Source organism: Scyliorhinus canicula, chromosome 1 (genome assembly GCF_902713615.1).
Source record: "Scyliorhinus canicula chromosome 1, sScyCan1.1, whole genome shotgun sequence".
NCBI lineage: Eukaryota > Metazoa > Chordata > Chondrichthyes > Carcharhiniformes > Scyliorhinidae > Scyliorhinus > Scyliorhinus canicula.
In genome coordinates this window covers 131,517,159-131,537,147 of record NC_052146.1, presented here as the reverse complement: position 1 = coordinate 131,537,147, position 19,989 = coordinate 131,517,159, and the positions used below count along the sequence as shown (strand labels likewise).

At 49.0% G+C, this 19,989-nt stretch overlaps 1 protein-coding gene across 2 annotated transcripts in view; it reads left to right on the top strand.

Annotated features, from left to right (window-relative positions):
* The window catches only part of LOC119967479 (transcription factor AP-2-beta-like), a 112,056-nt gene that overhangs the window by 77,610 nt on the left and 14,457 nt on the right, over window positions 1-19,989 (top strand). For both annotated transcript variants that reach the window (XM_038800091.1, XM_038800083.1), the window contains exon 6: window positions 10,038-10,179. In XM_038800091.1, coding sequence (XP_038656019.1) covers window positions 10,038-10,179 — 142 coding nt within the window. The remainder of the gene's footprint in view (window positions 1-10,037; window positions 10,180-19,989) is intronic.

Genomic DNA, 19,989 nt, shown 5'->3' with positions numbered 1-19,989 from the left:
AGACTAGGGTTTTAGCAGGTTTGACTGAGCTCTCTCAATTGGAGTCAAGGGAGGGTAAACTAAGTGGGCAATTTACATGGACAGTCAACTTGAACCTGCCAATTTCCTGTTAGGCGACTTAGATTAAAATTAGAATTAGTGCTGGGAAAACTCACCTCTAGTGTCCTTAGAGTTCACAAAACTTAGAGGTCAAATGCTGAGAAAGGAGTTGAATTTCTGCTTCTATTAATGTAGGTAGGCTTGTTTCTGGTCAGCATCAGGCCATTGAATCCAGCTCTCGCTATTGGACCTAGAACTGTGCTGAAGTAACCTTTTCTGCTCCTGAAGCCATTTTTCAGGCACAACGTAATACTAAACTTAAAAAAACACAGCCTGGCGTGATTGAAAAATAATGCGAACACTACAGTCTGGTAGGAGAAATCAGGCCATTTTGAAGGCAAATCTAATTATCTGCCTGATTAGCCAGAGTTTGTACAAGGAAATGAAGAACTGTTTCTAAAAGGAAATTGCTAACATTTGACAAATAATAAACAATGGCTTTATAGACGATCTGTTTGTTTTCTCAATCATAGTCTTTGAAGAAGGCTAATCTATTTGGTATTTTTGTTGTTTTGAAGTTTCTGAACTGTAATCCAAGTGATTGTAAAGAATATGGCTAAATACCACACACATACACGCATCCCTACAATATTTCCCTTTTCTGTCATCCCACCCCCGCACCCTCCTGTGTCCCACTGTTCAATTTCTTGCAGCCTGACCTCACCGCTTTTCCAATGTGGAGCTCTGTGTATCCCGCTTTCTCCAATTCACCATCACTGACAGCCTTTTGTCATCATGATCCTGTGCTCTATAACTCTCCCTGCTACTTCTTACCCAGCTTTAAAAAAGCGTCCAAAGCTTACATCAACCATTCCTCTTGTCACCTTCATTAAATCACTAAATGTTCCACTGTTGCACTACATCATTTAGAAAACATAATGTTGCAGCGTGTGTCATAGCATGTGTCACAGTGGTTAGCACTGCAGCCTACGGCGCTGAAGACCGGGTTCAAATCCCGGCCTTGGATTACTGTCCATGTGGAGTTTGCACATTCTCCACGTGGCCAGGCTAAATTTCCCCTTAATTGGAAAAAAATATAATTGGGTACTCTAAATTTGTTCTTTTTTAAAGAAAACATTATAATACATTAGTTTGGCTACAAGTTGAGCACTATATTCTGTTCTAGTTCACCTCGTTACAGAAAGAATTAAATTGCATCAGAGAAGGTTCGGAGGAAATTTTCCAGGGTTTGAAAATTGCAACTGTGAGGAAAGATTGGATAAGCTGGTGTTATCCTCCCGGGAACTGAGGGGGGGGGGGGGGGGGGGGGGGGGATTTGATTGTCATGTATAAAAATGTGAAGAGTATGGAGAGAATTGATGGGAAGGGCCTATTTACTTTAGCAGAGAGGTCAGTGACGAGGGTACATCAGTTTAAAGTGATTGGCAGAAAGATTAGAGGGTAGATGAGGGAAAGTCTAATCACCCAGAGAGTTGTGGAGGTTTGGAACTCAGTCCCTCAAGTGCTGTAACCAGCAGAGATACAGACCAAATGCTGGAAAGTGGCTTGTTTCTCAGCTGGCACTGACAGGATGGGCCAAGTGACCTCTTTTTATGCTATAAATGTTTTATGATTCCATCTCTACTCTCTTAACCACCTTGGAATTGTTTACTGCTTTAAAGGTAACGTCTCATTGCAAAATGTCTTTCTCCGTGTCTTCTTCCTCAATGTTTGTTACATAGTTTTCCCGTTTCTTTGCTCATTGTTGTGCTCTTCAACAAGTATCTGTCTTTCATTATTGGAAGGCAGTATCATTTTCTCTCATTGTTACATTCTTCTTTGTGCCCCTCCGCATACAATTTAACCACTGCGTTGCACCCATAGCGAATATGGGCAAACCCGGTAAATAGCTGGAAAGGCCAAAATCGAGGTTCGCACCTGAACCAGTTTGGAATTCACCCGGCGCGCTCCCGATGGCGAGTTCCGGAACCCGCCCAAAGGTGGTGAAAATATTATTAGCCTTCATTTGCATTCATTTCAATCTCATTAGTGAGATGAAAGTTGAATTATGCCACTTGTGAGCAGGAAAGCACACATTTAGTACTCCTTTTCAAAAACATGAAGCTGGAGCAATGGCTTCTGACGGGAAGTGAGGAGATGAGTGGCCATTTCCATTTACTGGCATGCAGCTCATGGGCACTACAGCTGAAGGCTATTGCAAATCAAATTGTCCTTGTTAGTTGTGAGAGCACTTCACAGCTGCAGGTTGTGTTTGCTGCTTGCTCCTGCTTGTGGCTGCAAATGTCTGGAGGCTGCTGTTGCTGTTTCCTTCCTTTTCTGTAGCTGTAAAGAAGAACAGTTTTTTTTCTAAGACACCTGGGCCCCTGGAACACCAGGCTCAGGGGGACTTACGAATTCAGAAGGCAATCCGGTTTGAAGGAAGAAGATGCTGCAGGACCTGGTGCACGATAGTGATCAAAATGGACCACCCATGATGCCGTTGAAGAAACAGTTTCACAGATTGTTGATGCTTGTTGTTGCTGGTGTGGTGGGTGCTGTATGTAACCGGCATGGCATCATGGGTTACCCACTGGAAGTCAAGGATGTTCAACTGCACCTTGAGTGCAAGTGGAATATGTGGATACCAGGATTTGGTCCCCGTGAGATTGGGCCGTGTGGAAGGGCCTGCACAGCTGCAGCTCCTGGATGGAGTCTGCACTGACCCTCTGAAAGAGCACCCTACTCTCCTGCAGTTTCGGCCTAACCCCACCTAGACTTCAAATCTTTGGAAACTAAGGGGCAGTCTAGCATGGTCAATCCACCTAACCTGCACATCTTTAAACTGTGGGAGGAAACTGGAGCACCCAGAGCAAACCCACACAGACACGGGGAGAACATGCAAACTCCACACAGACAGTCACCCAAGGTCAGAATTGAACTCGGGTCCCTGGTGCTGTGAGGTAGCAGTGCTAACCACTGTGCCACCAATGAGACAACGTGTTACTCCCATCATTTGCTGCCTTTGTTCTTCTAGATGGTAGAGGTTGTGGCTTTGGAATTTTCTGTCGGAGGGACCTTGGTGAATTCCTTATTTGTCTCTTAATTGTTCAAAATTATTCTCATTTTTGGAAAGCAAAAGTTATTTACAATTAATTCTCTTTCATTTCTAACTGTAGCAGAGTCATTCTGTACCTCCTGTCTTGTTTTGGTTCACCTCCAGTAAACCTCTGGACAAGCCATTGCATTCAGTGGGTCCTTTTTTGGCATTTTCCATCCAAACATTTTCTCAGTGTCGGTGTAAAGTGAGTGTCACTGTGACCTACTTGGTAAGATTCTCGCCTCTGAGTCATAGAGTTGTAGGACTTGCAGCAAAAGAAAATCAAGGCTAACACTCTGAGATCAAGTGTGGGATCAAGCATGTGATCAGGTGTAATGCCTGTTCTTTTCAGTTTGAATCTAGTTCATCTCTCTTGTGGGGACTATGAATTGGATTTAATTTGAATCTTCTCCTGCACTGTATGTATTGTATGATTCTATGAATTAGTTTTTGGAGCAAGTAAGGAGATGGACTAGGAGCTTGCCTTGACCACTCTGCACATTGCCTTGTAACTCTGAGAAAGGAATAACATTTTTAAAAAGCACTACTTTCCTTTCTGAATATTTATTGTTGATAGTTCTATTGAGCTGTCAGTAAGATAGGACAATATGACCAACAGTGAAATATACTTGTAATATTGTGCAGACGTCAGCTGGATGATTTAAATGTATGTTTCTATACATTTTCAGCGTCTTTTCTTCAACAGTTAATCTATCTCTAGCCCAGTAGAGAAATTCTAGTTTTACTTCTAAAAATTTTAGTTTTATAAATTTGGAGTACTTAATTTTTTTTCCCAATTAAGGGGCAATTTAGCGTGGCCAATTCACCTACCCTGCACATCTTTGGGTTGTGGGGGTGAAACCCATGCAAACACGGGGGGGCGGAATTCTCCGCTGGGTCCAAAAATCGCGGAGGGGCCGCTCCCCTCAACCTAATTCATCCCCACCCGGGGGGCTAGGAGCGGGCCCCCGTCGTTCCCGGCCGTGACCTCGTCACGCCGGAAATGACGCCCGAACGGCGCATCTCTGATGTCATCCGCACATGCACGGGTTGCCGGTTCCAACCCACGCATGCGCGGATGACATCAGCACGCAGACGGCACGAACCCGCGCATGGGCGGTGCCGTCTTTCTCCACTGCCACCCGGCAAGACGTGGCGGCTTGATCTTTCCGGGCGGTGGAGGGGATTGAGTGCGTCCGTTTTGGACGCTGGCCCGACGATCGGTGGGCACCGATCGCGGGCCTGTCCCCTCCGGAGCACAGTCGCGGTGCTCCCATCCAAATCGGGCCCCTGGATGCCCCAAACGGGCTTCTGGCGCCCGTTTCATGAACGCAGTGACCAGGTGTGGTTGCTGCCGTGGTGAAACGGGCGTGAAGAGCCGGCCGCTTGGCCCATCAGGCTCGGAGAATCACCGTTTGCTGTGAAAAACGGCGAGCGCCGATTTGTTCGAGCGGCGAGGGGGGAGGAGAATCGCTGGGGGTGCCAGGGGGACATAAAAAATGTCGGGAGGCCCTCCCACGATTCTCCCACGCCACGTGGGGAGCGGAGAAATCCGCCCGGGGAGAATGTGCAAACTCCACATGGACAGTGACCTGGGGCTGGGATCGATCCGGGGTCCTCAGAGCCGTAGGCAGCTGTGCTAACCACTGCGCTACCGTGCTGCTCCAGAGAAACTGTTACATAGGATTTGTGTTGCTGGAAATCCTTGGCGCAATTCTTCGACCCCACGCCGGGTGGGAGAATCGTGGCAGTGCCGGGCGAATCATGCCACGCCGCCCTGGCACCCGCATGCGATTCTCCCACCCCCCCCCAAAATGGTGTGTCGCGTTTTGCGACAGGCCGCTCGGAGAACCGCCGCTCCGGTCGAGCGGCGATTCTCCGGCCCAGATGGGCCGTGCGGCCTGCCAAACCCGACCGGTTCACGCCGGCGCCAACCACACCTGCTTGCTGCCGGCGTGAACAGCGCGCGACCGTTGCGTGTGGGGCCTGTGGGGGCGGAGGGAGAATCGAGCACCAGGGGGGTGCTCAGGGGGGGTCTGGCCTGCGATCGGTGCCCACCGATCGTCGGGCCGGCGTCTCTGAAAGACGCACTCTTTTCCCTCCGCCGCCCCGCAAGATCAATCCTCCATGTCTTGCGGGGCAGCGGAGGGGAAGACGGCAACCGCGCATGCGCGGGTGACGTCATTCAGGCACCGGCGGCCGCGTCATTCAGGCAGCGCCGCTTTGACGCATGCATCAAGGCCCGGCGCGCAAAATTGACGCGCCGCCACTCCAAGGGGGGGGGGGGGGGGGGGGGAGAGAATTGGGGGCGAGGAGCAGCCTCCGACGCCGGAGTGAAACACTCCGGTTTTCACTCCGCCATCGGCACTTTGTCTCCCTTTGGGAGAATTTTGCCCTTTGACTTCTTGGGCGGGATTCTCCGACCCCACGCAGGGTCGGAGAATTGGCGGGAAGCGGCGTGATTTCCGCTCCCGCAGGTCTCCTAATTCTCCCGCCGGTAAAAAACCGGCGTTGTGCAAATCCCGCCGGCAGCCTGTGAAAACAGCTGGCGCCGGCGGGATTTCTTTTTTTAACAACTAACCTTAAATCTCCGGCCCGGATGGGCCGAAGTCCCGCCGCTGGGAGGCCTTCTCCCGCCGCCGAGGTGTACACCACCTCGGAAACGGCGGACTCAGCGGCGCGAGCGGGCCCCCGGGGTCCTGGGGGGGGCGGGGGGCGATCGGACCCGGGGGGGTGCCCCCACGGAGGCCTGGCCCGCGATCGGGGGCCCCCGCTCACTCCGCGGGGCAGTGCCGTGGGGGCACTCTTTCTCCTTCCGCGCCGCCACGGCCTCCGCCATGGCGGACGCGGAGGAGAACCCCGCATCGCGCATGCGCCGGCAGTGAGGTCAGCGGCCAGCTGCCGCTGACGTCACTGCCGGCGCATGCGCCGACCACCGAAAGCCTTTCGGCCAGCCCCGCTTCCGACTGCGCCGGGTGTTTGCGCCAGTCTACCGGTGCAAACTGCTCCGGCGCGGGGCTGGCCCCCAAAGGTGGGGAGAATTCCCCACCTTTGGAGGAGGCGCGACCCCTGAGTGGTTGGCGCCACTCCCCTACGCCGGCACCCTACGTCACGCCGGGTAGGGGAGAATCCCGCCCCAGATTAGTGGGATTCAGAAACTGGATCAGTTTCTGATCTAGAAAGAAAAATATTTTGAAAGAGTTTATGATGGAACATTAATCTGAAAAATTACATTTTGAAAACAGATGATATTAGTGGAACAATGGCTGGTGGATTACTCACAGCCAAAACCTAATGGACATGTACAAACAATTTGGAGGCACTAAGCCCCTTTGTGTGTGTCTCTGCCCCTGGAGTTTCTTTTGAATTCATAATTAAAAGACAGATGTAGATAGTTCTAAGGAAATTGCAACTGAAGGATTTAAGAAAGGAAATGAGAGAGAAAAAACGAGAAAGAGAAAGCTCATCACTGAAGTGCAATAGCAGAAAACAAAATAGTAAATTATAAGAATATAGAGTTTTAAATTTTCTTTCCTCGAGATATTTTTGACTTCTGCGTTTCAGACTATGTAAATGAGTTCCAGTTCCTTTTGCCCAAATGTTTCCACTTGCCTAGATATCGAGCTAAGTTTGTAGGCAGCCTAGATGATGAACAAAGAACCTTTTGCATTTGATTTCAGTTACTGGTTCTATCATGTGTTTACACATGATCATTCTTGTCTTCAGAAGATCACAGAATAACACTGCTAGGCTTTGACAGGCTCAAAGCGCCAAACATATTTACTGAGCAATAAAATTAACAGGGTGGATCTACCGGTCGCATTGTGCCCGAAAAGCAGCGTGGCGCAACATGACCGGTAGATGCCAGGAGAGCCCACTTCCGGGATCTACCCCGCTCTCCAGGTCTCATGAGGTCTAATGCGATTTCGCGAGACAATGCGATGTGAATCCCACCCATATTGGCGGGATCACTTTCTGGCAATTTTGCATGTTCTGGCAGCACAGCTGTGGGACATAGTATGGAACCATTCAGCAATTCATGTTTTAATGAGACCTTTTTATTTTGCAAATTTGTTGAGAATAAATTGTTGTCACTCATTGAATGGCATCAAAAGCTCACCATTCTTTCTCCTTATTGTCTAACACTGGAGAGTGAATACTCACTGGAAGTCACTCAGCTGTTAACTCACAGAGTACAAAATCATTTTTATCCAACGTCCAAATTCCATAAATGATTTTTTGCTGGATTGCTTAAAAAAAAACACTCTCAGCTGCTCCGGTTCAGTAAGATGAATACAAGCTGTTATACAAGCTGATTGCTACCTGGGTATATATTTTTTTCTTTCTTAGTAATAACTATCATTGCAGGGCGGAATCCTGTGAAGGCCAGTGGGGTCTCGGCTGCCAGCTGGAGAGTTGGTGAAGCCCCATGTCACCTCTCTTTGAGATGGCTTGCCACATCTGGTGCCAATTACGCTGCTAAGAGGCCAGCATAAGGCCTTCCCCATGGATCAAGAACCCCGGGGACAGACCTTCCACCCATCCAAGATTGGCCGGTCGCACTGCTGTACTCAGCAGTCCTACTGGTGAGGCAGTGGCTGCTGCCGTTACTACATCCACTCAAAGCTTTGGTTGGTGGAGGGTCCCAAGCACATATTGATGGTGGGTAGCTTGGAATCGTGAGGGTATGGGGGCGAAGGGGGATCAGCAGCAAAGCTAGTGGGGTTGTCTCTCAGTAGCCCCCCTTCCCGATGCTGCTTTCCTTGATCAGGCACTATGTGCCATTGAATGAGGGAACCCTACCACTCCAAACTTGAACCTGAAAGTTGACACCCCAGGAGTTGCTTTACGTGCTCTCTGCATGATGAGTTCCCCACCTGCTGCTGGGTTAATCCAAGTACAGCTGTATAGAACCTTAGATAGGCTACATTTGGAGTATAGTGTCCAATTCTGGTCGCCACACTACCAGAAGGATGTGGAGGCTTCAGAGAGGGTGCAGATGAGATTTATCAGGAAGTTGTCTGGTATGGAGGGCATTAGCTATGAGGAGAGTGTTCTTTGTTCTTTGAGAGGTTGAACAAACTTGGTTTGTTCTCACTGGAACAACGGAGGTTGAGGAGCGACCAGATAGAGGTCTACAAAATTACGAGGGGCATAGACAAAGTGGATAGTCAGAGACAATGTAGAGATGTCAATTACTAGGGGGCATAGGCTTAAGGTGCGAGGGACAAGGTTTAGAGGAGATTTATGAGGCAAGTTTTTTTACACAGAGGGTGCCTGGAACTCGCTGCCGGAGGAGGTGGTGGAAGCAGGAAAATAGTGATATTTAAGGGGCATCTTGACAAATACATGAATAGGATGGGAGTAGAGGGATACGGACCCCGGAAGTGTAGAAGATTTTAGTTTAGACGGGCAGCATGGTCGGCGCAGGTTTGGAGGGCCGAAGGGCCTGTTCCTGTGCTGTACTTTTCTTTGTTCTTTGTACCAGCAACAGGATGAGGCCCACAATTGGGCCTCAAATGGCATTGGGGTGGGAAGGCTGTCGACAGGCCACACCTCCACAGACCCAATCAAGATGGAGGTGGGTGGGGTCCAGAACTGCCACCCTCTCACCTGTTTAATTGCTCCTACCACCACCAAACCCACCAAGGGGAGGGCACAATATTCTGCCATTGTTTTTTCTTTTGTTCCTTGCGTAGCAGAATTAGCTATGTACATTCTTGATGTGCAGCCAAAGTTGCCCTTGGTCAACTGTATGAAAATGCTTTTACACAATATAGTAGTACTTATCGAAGAAAACATGGCGATTAATATCTAATGCATCCTCAAGGGGAAACCCATATCTGGGATTCAAGCACCGGCTCTTCCATCCGAGAATCCAACAAGCTGGCAATGTAACTAAAAGGCTGTGTTGATTTTTTTTGTTTATAATTAAAATAAAAATGAAAGCCAAACATTTCAGGGGGAAGAAATGGGAAGGGGAAATGGACATCAGGCAGGAATTAGGCCGTGAGTTAGGGATGTTTACTGATGGTGTGGTCCAATAAATAGATTTTGAGGATGGTTTTGCAGTTGAGGAGACACAAATCAAGGTTGAGGAACAGAAGTACAGAGATTAGGAGAGTGATGTCTTGTCTGTCTCTCTCCTATAGGAGAAGAGTGGAACAACCTCAGTAAAATCCGAAGTGCAGAAATTGTGAGCTGGAGGAAATTGCGGATAAGGTGTGGAGTGAGGTCCTTTGAGGAACTTGTAACCAAGCAAGAGGATTTTGAAACTAATGTATTTGAAATGAAGACCCAGTGAAAGTTTTTTTTTTTAAATTTAGATTAGCCAATTATTTTTTCCAATTAAGGGGCAATTTAGCGTGGCCAATCCACCTACTCTGCACATTTTTGGGATGTGGGGGCGAAACCCACGCAGACACGGGGAGAATGTGCAAACTCCACACGGACAGTGACCCAGAGCCGGGATCGAACCTGGGACCTCAGCGCCGTGAGGCGGTTGTGCTAACCACTAGGCCACCGTGCTGCCCTACCCAGTGAAAGTTGACTAGTATAGAGCAATGGTCTATGTGGGACATAACGAATGGTAAACTTTATGAAAGGATTGGAGTATAGGATGGTGATCCAAACACCGGTTAGACGAAGGTTGGAGAAGTGAAGCCTGGAAATGTTAAAGGCTCGAATTAGAGGTTAGGGGCAGTACTGGTGAGGCATGACTGCCTTAATATTGTAGATTGTATGGTTTGAAATTTAGCTCAATGGCATACCAGCATACCAGAGTTGCCAGTAGGAGCAATTAACTGTTATATTTCGCTGATTTCATGCTCAATAAATTTTGTTTGTATCCTCTGCTGCTAAATGACCTAATTCACTTTCTTTTCCGCTTTGCTTTCTGCAGGAGAGGCTGTGCACTTGGCCCGGGATTTTGGGTATATTAGTGAGACTGAATTCCCTGCAAAGGCAACGGCAGAATTCCTAACCCGACAACATTCAGACCCAACTGAGCTCCATGCTCGAAAAAATATGCTGCTTGCCACCAAGTGAGTACAGTATTAGAATTGTAATACATATATCTTCCTCCAGTGAAAAGGATATTGACGTACACTTCATGTGGGCAGCTTTGGTTCTTTAATCAGAGCCTTTTGAACATTTGGAGTTGTCAGAATTCAGCGAGAACATAGAAAAATAAAACAAAGGAGCACGAATAGGCCATGTAGCCCCTTGAGCCTGTTCCACCATTCGCAAAGCTCGTGGCTGATCTCCCAGCTCAATTTCACTTTCCTACCTCATCCCCATATTCAGTGATTCCCACCTTCAAGCCACATATCCTATGAATGTCTCAAGCCAAATGTTCCAAGACTGAATTATTGAAATGGAATTCTTGATTCCCTTCTTCAAGACCAATGACCTGTAAATGTATAAGGCCAACCGCGCCATGGATAAATTACAGAGAGTGAATATATTCCAATGCACTTCCTTATACTGTAGTAGTGTCCCCCAGATTAACGGAGAAATTTAATTGGTAGACTAAAAAGACTCAATCCCAGGATCTCTGCTGGATACAGTTCATATTGAAACCGAGGTATTGAGTTTGAGTTTCATCCCAGGATTTGTGCAACACCACTAGAGTCAAATTGTATCCCGGCTGTTTGGTTGGAATTGCGGCTCGCAGTCCTGACAGGATCTGACTATTCTAATCAATACTCTTTACATTTAACAGCAATGCCACAGTCTTGAGATGTTTCCTCAATAGAATAACGTAACTTGAACTGATTGAAGCACTTAGTTACCAACTCCCTAAGTCTCTTAGTCCAGTATCAAGTGAACTGGAGGATGCAGGGAAACTGTAATGCTGATAAAGGTCACTCAGCTGCCAAATCAATGCAACACCTGAGCCCAGGGAAAAAGGGATTTTTTTTGTCATTGGGGCGGGGTGGGGCGGCATGAGAGACCATAGGGATTGTATGGGGAGTATATCTTGATATGGGGGGTGGGCATGAATAGCCATAGGAGTGAGTGGGGGCAATAAATGACCTGGATGGAGCAGCATGGTAGTACAGTGGTTAGCACAGTTGCTTCACAGCTTCAGGGTCCCAGTTCGATTCAAGGCTTGGGTCACGGTCTGTGCGGAGTCTGCACGTTCTCCCTGTGTCTGCGTGAGTTTCCTCCGGGTGCTCCGGTTTCCTCCCACAGTACAAAGATGTGCAGGTTAGGTGGATTGGCCATGATAGATTGGCCTTAGTGTCCAAAAAAGTGAGGTGGGTTACTGGTTTATGGGGATGAGGTGGGTTTAAGTGGAGTGCTCTTTACAAGGGCCAGTGCAGACTCGATGGGCTGATTGGCCTCCTTCTGCACTGTAAATTCTATGATTCTATGAACTGTAAAAGTCAAAATACAGTTTTTGTTTAGCTGGGTCGCAATAATTTATACTAGTCCAAAAAAATCAAATATGCAAAGCCTGACTTTCAAGGCCTCAGAAGCAATGCCTCCAAACTGAAAATTAAGTAAATAATAAAGAGCCATAAAACACCTTTTCAAAGAGTTGGACACTCTTGTCGAAAATCATTTATAGAGTTATGGAGTCATTTTTGGCACGGACGAATGCCATTTGATTCATCAAGTCCTTGCCGGCACTCCATGGAGCAATGCAGTCCATTCCAAACCCCTACCCATCTTTGTAACTCTGGAAGTTTATTTCCTTCAAGTATCCGTCCAATTTCCTTCTGAAACCATTGACCCTCTCTGCTTCCACTGCCCTCGAGGCAGTGAGTTCCAGGTCATTACATTCGCTGTGTAAAAAAGTTCTCCCTCACACTTTTGGGAAAATTTAATTAAAAGAAGAATGTGTGGGAGTTTTCTCATTGTCTATATTAAATATCACTACCAATAACATTGAGAATAAAATGTAGCAGCCTTAAATACACTTCTGATTGTATGGCATAACAATAGGCTTCCAACACGTGTAGGCATGTTGTCAGCTTTTCAGTGAGTCTTGTTTACACCGTACCACAGCTGCAGCAGCACACTGCACTCCATTTATGTGGTGACGCCTTAGCTTCTTGATGAGAGTTAAAGATCAGTCTTTGAAAGTGCAGTCTGGTTGCTATTTTTTTCTCATCACTACTACAAACTGGGATAATAGGGAAATATAGCCCTTAACTGTACATTGCTTTTATCTTCTCAGTACTATTTTCTAAAGAGGCTGGCTGCTTAAGAAACAGATAATCATGTACTGTACGTTGGTGGTCTTCATGCTTATTTAAAGGTAGGGGGCGAGATTCTCCCATCGAGAGACTAAGTCCCTACGCCGGAGTGAAAACCGGAGTGTTTCACTCCGGCGTTGGAGGCCGCTCCTCGCCCCCTATTCTCCCACCACCGGGGGGCTAGGAGCGGTGCCGCGTCAATTACGCGCGCCGGGCCTTGGCGCCACATGAAAGCGGTGCCGCGTAAATTATGCGGCCGGCGCCGCGTAAATAACGTCACTCACGCATGCGCAGGTTGCCGTCCTCTCCGGGGGCGCCCCGCAGGAAATGTCAGATTGATCTTGCGGGGCGGCGGAGGAAAGTAGTTCCTCCTTCTGAGAGGCCGGCCCGCCGATTGGTGGGCACCGATCGCGGGCCAGACCCCTTTTGCGCGCCCCCCCGGTGCTGGATCCCCCCCCCCCCCCCCAAAGGCCACCCCCCACAGTGTTCCCACGCTGTTCCCGCCGGCAGCAACCAGGTGTGGACAGCGCCGGCGGGAACCCGTCGTATTGGACAAGCCACTCAGCTCATCTGGGCCGGAGAATCGCCGCTCACCCATTACAAACGGCGAGCGGCGATTCTCCGAGTGGCCAGCCATAAATCTCGCTGCGCCGGTTTGGGGGGAGTGGGATAATCGTGTGCGGGTGCCAGGACGGCATGGCGGGACTCGCCCGGCGCCCCAGCGATTCTCCCACCCGGCGTGGGGGGGGGGGGAGAATTGCGCCCAGGGTTTCCTGTGAATGCATTTGTGTGGCTGCATGGAATAGTAGCAGCTCCCCAAGCAGCAGAGTCGGCAGTAATTCAATCTACTTGAGAGCAACTGGTAAGAGGGAAACCCAGCGGTGCCAGGCAATAGGCAGAGAACACATGAATTGTGGAAATTAAGAGTGATGGTATGAGAAGAGGAGGAGGGTGCATGCTTGACTGTGAAGCTTCTCATTTTAATCCAGTTGAGCGTGGAGTGGGTGTACAGTCTGGGGAGAAGGAGTGTCTACTCTCTGGTAGGCAGACAGTTGTCAGTGACTCGGAAGAGGCTGATGTCAATGAACTCAACAGTGAAGTTTGTGGTTGCTTCCCTTAACTGAATCCAAAGAATGCACTCGCACCTGTTATGGGGCAAGGGCCAGGGGGGTGGCGATCCTGATTGGCAAGAGGACAATGTTTAGGGCGACAAAGACGGTTACGGACCCAGGGGGACGGTATGTCATGGTCAGCGGGGCCCTGGATGGGGCGCCGGTAGTCCTAGTTAACGTGTATGCGCCCAACTGGGACGACACGAGCTTCATCCAAAAGACCATGGCAGAAATCCCGGACATAGCGACGCACCGACTAATCATGGGGGGGGACTTCAACTGTGTACAGGACCCAACGACGGACAGATCAAACCCCAGAACGGGGAAAACCTCAAACATGGCAAGGGAACTCAGTCACTATATGGAGCAGATGGGAGCAGTAGACCCCTGGAGATTCGCCCACCCGGGGGAGAAAGAATTCTCTTTCTTCTCCCCAGTACACAACGTGTACACCAGAATTGACTTCTTTGTGGTGGGGAAAACGGTGCTTCCAGAGATAGACAAGGTGGAATACTCCGCAATTGTGATATCAGACCACGCCCCACACTACATGGATGTGCGGCTAGAGACGGGAAGGGCCCAGCGCCCCAAATGGAGGTTGGACGGTGCCTTACTAGCTGACAAGGCCTTCAGCGAAAGGATAGCGCGGGCCATAGCGGAGTACACTGAGATCAACCAAAACGGGGAGGTCTCACCCTCCACGTTCTGGGAAGCGCTTAAGGCCGTACTAAGAGGGGAAATCATAGCCTACAAAGCGCAAAGAGATAGGGAGGAAAGGGTGGCTAGGCAGAAGCTGGTCGACTCCATACTGGAGGTAGACCATAAATACTCCGAGGCCCCGACCGTAGAACTCCTGGCGGAGAGGAAAGAATTACAAAGGAACTTTGACCTGCTCTCCACCAGGAAAGCAGTACACCAACTCCGCCAGGCACGCGGGGCCCTATACGAACACGGAGACAAAGCCAGCCGCCTGTTGGCCCACCAGCTGAGAAAGCAGGCAGCCAGCAGAGAAATTGCGCAAATCAGAGATACCAGAGGCACGTTGGAAACAGAACCAGAGAGGATTAACAAAACCTTCAAGGCCTTCTACCAAGAGCTGTACACCTCAGAGCCCCCAACGGGGAAGGCTGGGATGAACCGGTTTCTTGACGGACTGGACATACCAGTTGTGGGAGAGGGCAGAAAACGGGATCTGGAAGCACCACTAGCACTGGGAGAGATCATGGAGAGCATTAGCTCCATGCAGGCGGGGAAGGCGCCGGGACCGGACGGATTCCCGGCGGACTTCTACAAAAAATTTGCGACAGCGCTGGCCCCGCACCTGCGGGAGATGTTCACAGACTCGCTAGCTAGGGGCACATTGCCACCCACGTTAGCACAGGCCTCAATCTCGCTGATACCTAAGAAAGACAAAGACCCAACGGAATGTGGGTCATACAGACCCATATCTCTGCTGAATGCAGACGCCAAAATACTGGCCAAAATCCTAGCCAAGAGGCTAGAAGACTGTGTACCTGAGGTGGTCACAGAGGACCAGACGGGCTTTGTCAAAGGTAGACAGCTTACCGCGAACATCAGGCGCCTGCTGAACGTGATAATGACCCCCTCCGGGGAGAGAACACAAGAGGTGATCGTCTCCCTGGACGCAGAAAAGGCCTTCGACAGAGTCGAGTGGAAATACCTCATAGAGGTACTGGAGCGGTTCGGGCTTGGAACAGGGTTCACCGCTTGGGTAAAGCTCCTGTACAACGCACCCATGGCGAGTGTACAGACCAACAATACCAACTCCCAATACTTCCAGCTGCACAGGGGCACCAGACAAGGATGCCCACTGTCCCCGCTGCTGTTCGCACTAGCAATTGAACCGCTAGCAATCGCGCTCAGGGCAGCAAAAAATTGGAGGGGGATCCGAAGGGGAGGTAGAGAGCACAGAGTCTCACTCTATGCGGATGATCTGCTCCTCTATATCTCGGACCCACAAAGCAGCATGGACGGAATCATCGCGCTCCTGAAAGAGTTTGGAGCCTTCTCGGGCTACAAACTCAACATGAGCAAAAGTGAGATCTTCCCAGTACACCCGCAAGGGGGGGGGGGGGCAGCACTAAAGGGGCTGCCGTTCAATCAAGCCCGACATAAATTCCGCTACCTGGGGATCCAAATAGCCCATGACTGGAAAGGGATCCACAAATGGAACCTCACCAGCCTGACGGAGGAAGTTAAAAAGGACCTGCAAAGATGGAACACACTCCCGCTCTCCCTCGCGGGGAGAGTTCAGACGATCAAAATGAACGTACTGCCCAGGTTCCTCTTCCTGTTTAGATCCATTCCGATCTACATCCCCAAGGCCTTTTTCAAAGCGCTGGACAAACTCATCATGGCGTTCGTATGGGGGGGTAAAAATGCTAGGATCCCAAAGAAGGTCTTACAAAAAACAAAAACCAGGGGAGGGCTAGCCCTCCCGAATCTACAATTCTACCACTGGGCAGCAACAGCCGAGCGAGTAAGGGGATGGATCCAGGAGCCAGAGGCTGAGTGGGTGCGTGCGGAGGAGGCCTCCTGCATGGGAACCTCCCTCCGGGCCCTCGCCACGGCAGCACTCCCATCCCCACCCAAAAAACACTCCAGCAGCCCAGTGGTGACAGCCACCCTCCAATCCTGGAACCAACTGCGGCAGCAACTTGGCCTGACCAAAATGTCGAACAGGGCTCCCATCTGCAACAACCATAGGTTCACACCAGCACTGACTGACGCCACCTTCAAAAGGTGGAGGCAGGACGGGGGGACACTGACAGTCAGGGACCTATACACGGACGACAGGATCGCAACACTGGACGAACTGACAGAGAAGTTTCAGCTAGCTGGGGGGAACGAGCTACGGTACCTGCAGCTCAAAAACTTCCTACGAAAGGAGACAAGGACGTACCCACAACCGCCACGACAGACACTACTGGAAGACCTACTGGACGCAAGTATCCTAGAGAAAGGGAACTGTAGTGACATGTATGACCGACTGGTAGATAGGGACGACACCGTACTGGACGCAACAAGAAGGAAATGGGAGGACGACCTGGGGATGGAGATAGGGTGGGGACTCTGGAGCGAAGCACTGCATAGGGTCAACTCCACCTCCACGTGCGCAAGGCTCAGCCTGACGCAACTAAAAGTGGTACATAGAGCCCACTTAACAAGAACCCGTATGAGTAGGTTCTTCCCGGAGGTGGAAGACAGATGTGAACGGTGCCAAAGAGGCCCGGCCAACCACGCCCACATGTTCTGGTCTTGCCCCAGACTCGTGGAGTACTGGACAGCCTTCTTCGAGGTTATGTCCAAAGTGGTGGGAGTGAGGGTGGAGCCATGCCCGATAGTGGCGGTCTTCGGGGTTTCAGAACAGCCAGATCTATTCCTGGGGAGGAGGGCGGACGCCCTTGCCTTTGCCTCCCTGATCGCCCGCCGTAGAATCCTGTTTGGCTGGCGGTCAGCAGCACCGCCCAGAGCTGCGGACTGGCTGTCCGACCTCTCGGAATCTCTCCAAATGGAGAAAATCAAATTTGCCATCCGAGGGTCGGACGACGGCTTCCACAGAACGTGGGAGCCATTCATGCAACTGTTCCGGGACCTATTTGTGGCCAATGTACAAGAGGAAGAATAGTCGGGGGAAGGTAGCGGGAGGGGCTACAGGTTCGGTACGGGGGTTCGATGGCTAGCTAAGGCCCAAAACCAAACTAAATAAACATGTTGGGGGGGGGGGGGGGGGGGGGGCGGGCACAGTTACTACTACGAAGATGCTTACCTGTAAATATGTATGTTAATTTTTGCGTGTTTGTTTGTTGTTTTTTTTCTCCTAACAATTTGTAATTTGTTCAATATAAAATATGAAAACTGAATAAAAACATTTATAAAAAAAAAAAGAATGCACTCGCACGAGGGATAGAACTAAGCAGTAATATCACTGACAATGGCCTCCGCCACCAATTGTTTAAGAATAACAGCCATTCTTCAAAAGTCTTAAAGCAACAGCTCTATTTAATTAAATAAATTTAGAGTACCCAATTCATTTTTTTCCAATTATGGGGCAATTTAGCATGGCCAATCCGCCGAGCCTGCATATCTTTGGGTTGTGGGGGAAAAACCCACGCAAACACGAGGAGAATGTGCAAACTCTACAAGGACAGTGACCCAAAGCCGGGATCGAACCTGGGACCTGGTGCCGTGAGACAGCAGTGCTAAACAGCTCTATTTTTACTCAAATAGCAAAAAGTAAAAATGTTTCTTGACAATCTCAAACTGTCCCTTGAGACAGTTATCATTGGAACAGCAGCTTTTGAAGCAGTAGCAACAGGTTTGTTTAGGACAAATTGCCTCTGAACTGCACCCAGCACTGTTGGAGGAAATCCGAGTGCAGAGGTCCTTGACATTCATCTGTATCAAATTAACATTGCTGCAACCTTTTCAGGCACAGTTCGAAGCAGTCGTCAAATTAACCATACAGGAAATTCACGGGCAGTCTTTTCAGGAGCAGAATGGATTATTGGCCCTTTCATCCTATGTTGTACCTTTTTTTGAACGCTACTTGGGAGCAAGGCAAATCACTCCGTCAGAAGTGATTTTTCTGTTGGGGGAGTGATAAAAGTTGATTAATTGCACTATCAACTTCGAAGTGGTGATGATTGTAGTTGGACATTCTTCACTGGATAGAGATAAAGAAAATCAAGAGGTGAGAGATCTTCGTAACCTTGAACCGATCAGGTGCATTCTTACTTTGATCCCTCAGTCTTAGCTACAATGGCAATGACTGTGCTAAAATTGACTTTGGTGTTGTTCTTGGGCAGAAGAAGGTAAATAAAAGCAGACGTGGGGGTGGGAAATCTTCATTTGTGCAGCATCTTTTCATGCACTGTGTTCTTTCTTTATGTAATTGAATAATGATGCAAATACCTGCTGCTGGTGCTGCCTGCCACCAAGAAATTGACCCAGTTTGCCTAGAGATGCTACATGAATACATTTTCCCCCTGGTTTCTATTGTTATGTTCTCAAAAGGGACAAAGATGTTTGTTTATTGTTTAGAATCCAAAAATCCAGTATCTTGTGAAATGTAGCGGCAAGCTTCATAGTTTAAAACAAGGACGTTTTACTGCACCAAAATCAAAGGGTATGAATACTAATAGCTACACTCTATCTTAAATAATCATCCAGGTTAAGACACTAAACAGTCACTTATAAACTTCTTATATCAATTTTTCTTATACATCCATTCTTCTACTTGCATCCCCAGTAACTCAAGTCCGATATTTATCAGAAATTGAAATATTAACCATTTTGGCTGAGGACAATTTCAAAGCTACGTATAAAGGTAGAAATTTCTTGGACCTTCCGTGTTACTCTGGCAAGGTTGTCCCTCCAAATCTCCTCTAACCATTCCAAGGTTGCAGATTCCCTTTTTAAAAAAATGTATTTTATTCCAAACTTATATGAAAAGTTACAACACATAAACAATTCGCAATACAAACTTCCCAACACATAACTATACAGTTTGTACCACTTTTCCCCCTTTTTCACCCTCGCCACCCCCCCCCCTCCCCATCCGCTGCGATGAGCAACTCCTCAAACACGGCCACAAACATCCCCCACCTTGCCCCGAAACCCTCCGCTGAACCCCTTAACCCGTATTTGATCTTTTCCAGCTGAAGGAAATCTTATAAGTCACCCAGCCAGACCGCTACCCCGGTGGCATTGCTGACCACCACTCCAATCAAATTTGTCGCTGGGAAATCAGAGAGCCGAAGGCTACGATGTGGGCCTCCTCCCCTCCATCAGCTCTGATTTCTCCAATATTCCAAAACAGGCAGCACAGTAGCACAGTGGTTAGCACAGTTGCCTCACAACTTCAAAGCTTTACAGCTTTGACAAAGGGTCATCTGGACTCGAAACGTTAGTTCTTTTCTCTCTCGACAGATGCTGCCAAGCCTGCTGAGATTTTCCAGCATTTTCTTTTTTGGTTTCAGATTCCAGCATCCGTAGTAATTTACTTTCCTCCTCCTCCACTACCATTGCTAGCGCCGCGAACATTTCCGCCCAGAATTTCTCCAACTTTTCGTAGCCCCAGAACATATGTGTGTGATTTGCTGGTCCTCACCCACACTTCTCACACTTGTCTGCCATCCTCTGAAAGAACCCACGTATTCTTGCCCATGTCATATGTACCCTGTGTATGACCTTGAGCTGTATTAGGCTCATCCTTGTGCACGAGGAGGTCACATTTACCCTTCGTAGCGCGTCACTCCAAGCTCCCCAGTTTATCTCCCCTCCAGCTCTCCTTCCCACTTCTCTTTAATCTTCACCACCCGCTCACCTCCCTGTCCTCCCAGCCACCTGTATATGTTTTCGATCCTGCCCTCTCTTTCCACATCGCTCCAGCAGGGTGTACCTTGGTAACCTGGGGAACTCTTCTGCGAGAAGTCCCTTACCTGCAGGTATTAAATTCATTTCCTCTCAGGAGCTCTACCCTCTCTTTCAATTCATCTATACTGGCAAACCC